Source organism: Branchiostoma lanceolatum, chromosome 17, assembly GCF_035083965.1.
Source record: "Branchiostoma lanceolatum isolate klBraLanc5 chromosome 17, klBraLanc5.hap2, whole genome shotgun sequence".
Classification (NCBI taxonomy): domain Eukaryota; kingdom Metazoa; phylum Chordata; class Leptocardii; order Amphioxiformes; family Branchiostomatidae; genus Branchiostoma; species Branchiostoma lanceolatum.
Window position 1 is genome coordinate 10,834,612 of NC_089738.1, and position 9,595 is coordinate 10,844,206.

The following is a 9,595-nucleotide window of genomic DNA, read 5'->3' on the forward strand; positions in this document are numbered from 1 at the left end:
TTGAGGTCATTTGAGTAATTAGTTTCTCTGAAATTTGATCGTTTCGTTTATTTTTGTTCAAAGTTTGATGCTGTTTTTGCTCCGCTTTGTGTTGATTTGGTCACTGCCACAACAACTGCGCTTGGTATGTGTCATGTTTATATTAATGCTGCTGTCTGGAATACGTGACAAATCGTTTTGTTGTCGTCGTGAACCTGGTGAATTATAGACACCAGTTTTTGTCAAAAGCTAGCTTCGCGAAAGTTTCGTAGAAAGACCGGATGTGAGGTTACCGTGCGTGACGTCACTTGACCTTTATCCCGAGATGAAGAGGCTATCTACACTCAACGCAAAAGGTTCGGAAACTTGGACTTGATCAGTCATAATCCCTTTCTTACTCTATGAATTGGATTTTATCATATATCATAAATTCATTCATATATAATTGGAAAGCCTATTCATTGCTCTTTGCAACGATACCCCCTTGCTATGGTTCATGGGTAGGAAAGAGAACCAGGACTACTTTCGTGAGTACATCAGTCACGAAAAATGATCATATGTTCGTTGTTTTCGGGTCCAATATGCTATTGGCCGGCCGACTCTGGCTTACTATTCACTCTATTCTCTATTTGGTCAATTTCTACAATTTTTTTCAGCGATCCGCGAAGCCTGGTAGAGGCGAGCAAAAGCTTACCACTAAACTGTACCGTGTAGCTGCAACTGTGGAATTGTAAGCGTAATAGCAATGTTTAACACCAGCATTTCATTTTCCCACTCTGGCACCAGAAGTCTTAAGTCATTAACCTTTCTGCCTTCCTTCGTCAAACATACCGTTCTGGCCCACTCAAGTGCTAGAAAAATACACACACCTGTCGGTGTAATAACCTTACTAGGAAATAGGCATTCAGTGTAATAACCTTACTAGGAAATAGGCATTCAGTGTAATAACCTTACTAGGGAATGGGCATACATAATGGCGAACCTTACAGTCTGTGCCTATGTGGGGGTTGTTGCTTGGGAGTGTAAACGTGTGCGAACGTGATGGTTGAGTAACATCTATAGCTTTGTTTAGTTTAGGTTTCTCTTTGCAATTGAAAGAACGTGCATGCAGGGCGTTTCTACATTTTTGTACGTCCTACGTACCTGTATACAGACATGAAGCCAAATTTCCACCCCGCCAGACTAGTTTTGCTTCGTCGGTTAGTGCGTGTGTATCCTATAAATTAGAGTGGGGGTTGGGGTATGGGCACAGCAGGACCCACATAGGGCGAGGATAGGTTCTACGGGGTTAGGGCTAGGCCTATAGGTTTAGCCTCTACATGCAGCGTGACCCCCGTCCCACCACCCGCATAGACGTCTGCTTGAAAAATTACCACGCCCACGAGAGTGATGCACTTCTCTCATTTCATTCATAATGGAAGCACCCGAGTATTTCTGAGCCAAATCGGCAGTGGCAGAAATTTGGCTTGACACTGAGACCACTACCTGCTACAAACATGTGCAAACAGTGTAATCGTCGTGGTAATCAACGACTACGTCCCCCTCTCCCTCTCTCTTTCTGAATAGTGGCATAGATTATTCATTATTTTGTCAAGCGTTGTGCAGGCCAAACCTAAATCATGTTTATTATGTCGTGACGCAATCTATGTACCTCGTCACCATGCCAAACAAAACATGGCGGATTAGCACTGAGTCAAAACACTCCATGATGACGTAAATGACTGTCTCGCCCCCACTTCCGGCATAGTGGTCACAAGACGCGTCTTGTTGCCCGGTCGGTCATTTTGAGATTGTAACTTTATAAATTCAACATCCTCGACAGAGTCTACATTTCCAGAAAGTCGTGGATTTCCGTGGAAATACGTCGGATGGACAGTTCTTCGAAGCCAGATTGGGTAAGCTTTGTGGGGAAAATATTCCATCCTTTTTTATGATAACTTAGGGGGCGTTCTACTTCTAGTATGTTCACGCCAGTATAAGTTTCGTATTGACATGTTTGGCTTAGCTATTAGCAAGGAGCTTTAGTTTCCTTGCTATAAGTAACGTTTAAGGGAAAGACTTGTTTTCAACTTTGACCCACGTTTGTGCAGTCTGGCTATCGAACCGATAAAAACGTTGTACTCGGCTGTAAACTTTACTTATGAGACAAAAATGTAAATACGCAACTCATACGCTCGGACTTGCATATAGGCACGAATGTGAAATCGGTGTGGAAAGTCCGCCGATATAGAACGTTAAGTAATCATGATTCATGATTTATCGGTATCTAGTTAAATCATAAGAAAGACATTGCTGCCATGCCATTGTGACTCGGGAGTTTGTGATGCACAAGCGTTACCGTCACGCTGAGATCATTCAATACACAGAAATACCGTTCGACCATAACCTCCTTGGTTCGACCTAGCTGTCAATTTAACTATGGGTTGGGAAGAAGTACATTGTATGGGCTAAGGCATATCGCGAAGGGCCAACAAAGGTTTTGGTAGAGCGTCACAAAATGACAAGTCAACGGTTAAAACTTTCCCTGAATAATGGGTCAAATCTAAAGTTTCTTGCATTTATGTTGCGCTATGTGTAGCGACTTTCCGGTTCAGAATTTTCCAAGTGTCACCATGATTGTTTCTTGTCAAAAGCCTTTATGAGAGTTTCTCGGAAGACCGGGTATGAGGATATCATGCGTGACGTCACGTGAACGTTGACCTGAGGTGAAGCTGGGTAACTTGAACTTGATCAATCATACGATGGGTTGGGAAGAAGCACGTTAATATCAACTGAGGCACATTGCGTACGAAGTGCCAACAAAAGGTTTGGTCGAGCGTCACACAATGACTCAACAGTTAAAACTTTCCCTGTCAGTTAAACAGGTCAAATCTACAGTTTCTTGAACTTACGTACCAACTTCCGAGGGGAAAACGCCGCGCTATGCCATGCGGATAGCGATTTTCTGGTTCTGATTCTCCATATATATAACATGCACTATGGGGTCATGTTGGGACAACACGATATTTGCATTCACACCACGCGCTTTGGAGAACACTCTTGGCCCCTTGTCACGAGCTGACTGCACGGTCGTGCGGCTGTCACACCCAGTGATCATCAGGCTATCGTCAAGCCCAATAGTCCGTCAGCCAGGAATGTTTGTGGTGTAAATACAAGAAGTTGTGTGGAGATAAGGGCTCCTTCCTGTACCAAGCAAAGGTTCTGGTACTAGTGGATTGATTTTAAGAGATTCAAGATTCGTGTGTGACACCATGCATATTGTATACTGCGGGCAATAGTCAGAGGTGCTGCGTGGTTTGTGGGTCGTCGTAAACGGTATGATATATATAAGTGGCTGTTGCAACATCCGATTCGCAAAGTTATATCCCGCCAACCGGGTTTCAATTGTAGGCTGCACACCCTCGAACATGTACACCACTCGATTTTTAGAGATCGGCCGATGTTCGCAGGTCCGACCAAGGTCTTTATAACCTCCTTGGTCCGACCAAGCCCCATCTTATGTGTTAGGATAGATTTCGTAATAAGCTCGACCCTCTGTCAATTCTAAAGTCTGGAGACCTTCTTTTGAACAACAAATACGACCGAAACTCGTCTATTGTGTGACAGCGATATAAAGACAACTGCTAACTAGTGTAAAGGTAGCCATTGTTCAAAACAGGTACAGGTACAGGTACAGGTACAGGTTCAAAACAGGTACAGGTACAGGTACAGTATGGTTCAAAACAGGTACAGGTGAAACGCCTGTGTACGTCATTAGTGATTATTAAAAGCACTCAAGAGGTAATTGATTTTGCAGTCGTTTTTATGACTTGGTGATTTATCTCACAGCCTATTGTCACCAGTTATAACGTTTGAGACTCGTTTAGAAGGACCATTCCGAAACCAAAGGAAACCAGTCTATCTCTACGATACGTCTAAACTAGTCTCTACCAGATTTACTACGCTGGCTAAAGGGAGAACAATTTGCCAGGGGAGGTTGGCTACCAAAGGGTTTGAGCGGTCTTTTTTTCCGAGGGCCAAGGGGGAAATATAAACCTTCCCGTGGTCTCACTCTCCTGGTTAATTATTCCTTTTTTTTGTCGAATTCTGTGATCCGTGCCCTTGTAGGAAGGCCTAGTGGAGGCTAGTAATAACACCGACTAGGCTTTAAATTCGCATCGTCTGCTTCCTTTTCGTTTTGTTACAAAGACGGCGTCTATGACCTTTGCCAAGAGATTATGTTTCCGGGGCTGTGTATCTTCTGCCTGTTTGTTTGTGAACAGCTTTAGCTCGTATGTTTTTTTTTTTTTAAAACTCGTTCTAACAATGCATTGTTCCGTTTTGTTGTGTTGTGTTCTTTTCTTCTTTGTTCCTCCTAGTCACCCTGTACACATACATCACATCTAATACAAACAACACGACTGAAAGAAATGTGTGGGCCCAACAATCTGTTTCCTTTCTATGTCGGCGTCCTTTTTGAACACAACAAAGCTATTTTCCATTTTGTTATGTTCTTCGTTTCTCATTTGTTCTTCATAGTCACCCTGTACTTTACATGTAATAAAACAGTATTTGAACAATATCAAAACAAATTTGTGGAATTCCAAGGGGCTCCACACTAGTAAAGCGTGCACTTGCTATACAGACAGTACTAGTAGCGAAGTTGATCGCGTTTTACACACAGAATACAAAGAGTTCTGGGCCAAAAACATCGCTGTCATTCTTTCCTTCAAATTAGCATTTTTTTTTTTTTTCTGGAGGGCACGTCCGTTAAACGTACCAAACCTTTGTTCACTTTTACCGCAAGTGATCGGCAATTTTCTACGGTCGGGTTGCTTTCCTGTTGACTTCCTTTGGCTACGTGACCAAAATGCAAAATTGCCTCAACGGTATGATTTTGATCATGATGAGAGGAGAAAACATTGCTACCCTTTTATCTTTGTTGTCACATGACGACTGCATGAAATCCGTCCTTGTAGTTCGTGAAAGTTAGAAATACAAGGCGTTGGTATTGTTGTCTGCGTACGAAATGGTCAGGAGGTCATTGTGTGCTCTTCCGTATACGTACGTTATCGTTAATCACAATGATCACCATATTTGAATAGAGGTAGTAATCCGTGTGGGATTGACGCTATCGCTTGTGCTCAGGGTTTATGAACGAAGAACAGATGCCGGGCCCTTGACTTGTCAGGCCATTTGAGTATGCCCCATTGCGTCACGAGGCTGTTGGCCCCGCCCATGAATGCTGGTCTGCCACGTTGACATGTTTGTAGAAGACTCATTAGGTGCCTACAGTCCGCCGGGTAAACACGAACAGACCGTTTCCTTCGCTTCTAGATTCTAGATCATTCTACTATTTCTAGAGCTGGGCAGTAATCCGTAGGAGTATCAAAGGTAGGATTATGCAACTTAAAACCTGCATCCTGAAACAAAGAATTTTGTAGCACATCCTGTTTGGAATCAATGGCGGGGTATGAAGTATATTTTGCAGACTAATACCAGGGTTTGATTTTGCCGGAAGCCATCTTGAGCAAAGGCACGACAGCTACACTGTAGATAAGGGATTTTAGTGTGAGAAAGTTTCCTGCTTTGTTCTCAGTGCACTATCGTTTTAAGCAATGTCATAGCTGTTCTACAAATGGTTTAATTGTGTCTGTTAACTTTATTGTCCACCTATATGTAGACGAACTATTAAAGAAATCTACGATGTGGATTTTATTACTACGTAGTGTTTGTTTATAGCGACGAGAGGGATTAGGCTTTAACCCATGAAGTCTTTTGTTTCCGTAGTTTTCGCACGCAGCCCAAAGTAGAGAGAAGGGGAGGACGTGGACGGCTTCCGCGGTTGTGTTGCTGCCGATATGCTCGTCCACTTCAATGGGGAAGCGGCCTTCCGTGATCCTGCCAACAACCATGGCCTCTAAAAATGGCAACGGGCAGCGTTCCGAAGAACTGAGAAGACGGCTGTGCAAACCGATCGGTTCTTCCGTGAAAGGAGCTCGTAGCAGTACACATGAGAAGCTGCAACAGCAGTCGTTCCTGTCACCCACCATTGTCGACGCCAGATCCATAACGCCGGAGGAATTCAACAAGATGGCGGCTGTCGCCACCGGCAAAGTGACAAAAGGCAGCGACGTGTCTTCGCCACAACAGTGCGAATTTCTCCAGGCGGGACAGGTATTTCTCACCCAGAATAACATGAATACTGGCTTTGCGTTTGCTAGCTCAGCTCCATTCCTCACGAGCCATGTTCAACGCTACGAAAACCATCCACCGGAGGCCATTCAACAATCCCTGGCTTCACTGAAGAAGGGTCTTGTTGAGTACCTCTCTAGGGCGAAAGCTGCAAAGGAGAAAGGTCTCACAGAGACAGAGAGATCTAACGTTTCCGAGACTGCAACAAAGCCCTTAGCCCAGAAACCTTGGCGAGGGAAGCCATTTGGCTGTTCAACCAAAGGTACAGCTGTGCCCGCAGCCACAATTAAACCTCTACCATCAACGGCGAGAAACGACGACGTAGTTAAATACCATGTCGTATCAAAACCACAACCACATCCCGGCCCCCGCACAATTCACAAAGTGCCTAACGCTGAACTGCCGGAGATAAAGCCAATTGATCTGTCACAGGCAGGTACATACAACAGCTCAGACAACCAAGCATCACTCAAAGAGGAAATCAACGACCTGAAAGAAAAGATTGTCGAAACTGAGAAAGATCTTCAGAAGATTGGAAACAGGAAAAACGACGGTTTAGTTTCTGAGACGACTGCTTTCTCACAACAAGAAGAACCGATTGATCTGACGGTTAGCAAGAAGTCTAGCCATGTTGCATCCGTGCCTTCTTCTGCAACACAACTCCACAACAAACGGAAAGATTGCTCAGACAACATCATGGAGGGAAAGAGAAGCCTGCGTGCCTCGACCAAAACCAACACCTTAGCAACCAGGAACAGCTTCCTCCAAGATAAGAACAGGAAACGCAAAAGGAAACCCAGTGTTCCATTCCATCGTTCTGGCGAGTTTGGGAAAGCTTCGGCAAACAACGGTCTTCGAATGATGTCTCGCAAATCTGGCTGTCCTACTGTAGGAAAACGCGGCCGTCTCGATGAAATGGTCCAAGCTCTATCCAAAAGATTAGATGATGCCTACATTCCCTCGTACGGAATCGAACATCGGTAGTTTTGGTCATTCTCGTCGTGTATTTAAGTCTATTTATTTACTGCTTTCAGAAATAACAATTTGTAATGCGACTTTTGATAACTTGATATGCATATATAATGTCTTGTTGATAACCTAATATGCATACTTAATATTTATAGTAAAGTTTTGATATTTCACCCGTCACGATACCATTAGCGCTTCTGGTATCGGATGTTTGTTGAGAATTAAACTGCACTTGAAATTTCAACCTATGGTTTGCATTTTGTTCTTTCGCACGTTAGACGAGAACCTTTTTTTTGCCTTTGGATCATGGCCCGGCATTCATTTTTTTGCATTCATTTTAGCAGCCGCCATGCATCAGATACTGATGCCTGCGAATGATAGATTGATTGATTGATTGATTGATTGATTGATTGATTGATTGATTGATTGATAAACAGAGATCCTTAACCTTGATAATGTAGTCCCATAGCTTTTTTGAGGCCGTATGGGCAGTGGGTTGTTATCCTTGCACCGCCTTTTACCTCCACAACTTAAGTCAGGTACATATTTTTGCACCTGGGTGGAGTGAGGACCGGCGTGAAAAGTGTTTACCGCAAGGGCACAACATCGGTGGCGTCAGGTGATTCAACCCGGGACGACTGGGTTCTTGGCCAAACACCCTTCCATTGCGCCACACGACCCCACGAGAACAAGAACATTCACCCTTTGCAATAACGGTAGCTTAACTCATGATGAGAAGTAATAGGTGATCATTTTCTATTATTGTGAATCGCTAATTTCCATGCTCCTCTCGAGCAGTGTGTCTATGGAGGGCTAGAAAACATGAACCTGGTGGTGGGGATCATTAGCATAGACGAGAATGCATGATTATGAAAAATTATCATGATATTTAGTATCCAATTCAAAATCAAGAAAGACACTTCATATTATATTGTCGATGGTTCGATTTCCGAAGATATCCAATATAAGATCGTGGAAATGCTGTTCAATATTGACTCACAAACCCTTAAAGTTGCTAAAATATGACTATGGTCAGTTTCCAATACTAGTGCTAGCCGTCAAAGTGACTCGATATGTTGTCACCTCGAATTGAAATACATATCAATTTGAGGTTATAGTGCTTGTACGTACAAAGTCCCAATATTGGTGAGTGAATCGCCATGCTCTCAGATCTGCGACAAAGAAAGACAGTCGTTAATCACAGTTGATTGCATGTTTAACAACATACATGTATAATGTGACGTTGGAGTTCAATCTGCCTAATGCACAATTCTAAGCACTTAATCACACTTACGACATACATATTTCATGAATGTGGCATTTGAAAGGACATATTGTTGTGTTACAGTGGCGTTTTGCACGATCGATTGAAATGTTTGCAACAATACGACATGTGTTGGTGTTTTATCAGTAATTTCTAATAGATGGTATTTTAATGACACTCGTTCATCGACATTTTTTTAATCTCCGACATATTTAGACGGCATTTGTCTTTGCTAGCACTGTACACGAATATAAGTAAGTTAATTGGCTCAACAAAGAAAAGGGGTCAATTATTACAATAGATTGCACATACATGGACATGACATGCTTTCGGAATCCTAATTTTCCTAATGTCTTTGACAAAAGTCGTGCGATTCGTTACTACATGTACCAGCAACCCATTACCATCTTGTCGTCGTGCTGGATCACCCCCTGAAACCATAGTGAATCAGTAGAAAATTTAATTGGTACCCTGGCCTGATGTCGATGAACAAAGCAAGATCCTGGTGACATAGAGATTGGACACGCATCGCTTCCTTTTGAATCCTAAAACAACAACGTTTGAAGCATGGAAGTCTAATTCTAATTACTGACGACACATTTTATACACATATGCTATATTTTGCCTCTAACTATTCTAATGTGAGCCAATTTCATAGCTATGTAACTGTCATCACATATCAGTATACCAATTCAAATTTGCATAGGTTTAACGTTCTAGTATGGTCGACAATACTTACGTCATAATCACGTGAGTGCAAAAATGAAAGTGAGCGGGAGTTTTCTAAACATTTTGACCTGGACGCCGATCATGTTTCGTAAATTGGCCATATCGTAGTGTCCCTACCTTGAGAGCTGGTTTCCTTGGCTAGGCCCACGCTGCTTGTAAACATGCGATAAACAATCTATGTTATATGGGGTATGTGACATGCTTAAGATGCCAATTAGGGAGATGAAATACAACCCCACTCCTTTGTAAGTACGTGACGTCAATGGCTGCCATGGTGACAGACTAAAGACGGTTGATTAACACCAAAACAGGTGATTTTCTGGGTAAATGTGTACCCATTATTCTGTCACCAACATTCATAATAAGTAATTACCCCTTTCAGCATTGCAATGTTCATGCGGAACCATTTGAATACTTGGAAGAAAAACAGAAACGCGCTTTTAGTGCAATCAGCATTTTTTACGCATCAACGGATTCTTT

General features: G+C 42.8%; 1 protein-coding gene across 2 annotated transcripts; it reads left to right on the forward strand.

Annotated features, from left to right (window-relative positions):
• The first annotated feature begins 1,710 nt into the window (after positions 1–1,710).
• On the forward strand, positions 1,711–7,366 carry LOC136422986 (uncharacterized). Of its 2 annotated transcripts, none has more exons than XM_066410957.1 (2): positions 1,711–1,874; positions 5,749–7,366. In XM_066410957.1, the coding sequence occupies exons 1-2, from the start codon at positions 1,848–1,850 to the stop codon at positions 7,135–7,137; spliced, it is 1,416 nt and encodes a 471-aa protein (XP_066267054.1). In that variant the 5' UTR covers positions 1,711–1,847; the 3' UTR covers positions 7,138–7,366. The 2 variants fall into 2 exon arrangements, with proteins under 2 accessions (XP_066267054.1, XP_066267055.1); XM_066410958.1 differs by lacking the exon at positions 1,711–1,874 and adding an exon at positions 5,108–5,352.
• The last annotated feature ends 2,229 nt before the right edge of the window (positions 7,367–9,595 follow it).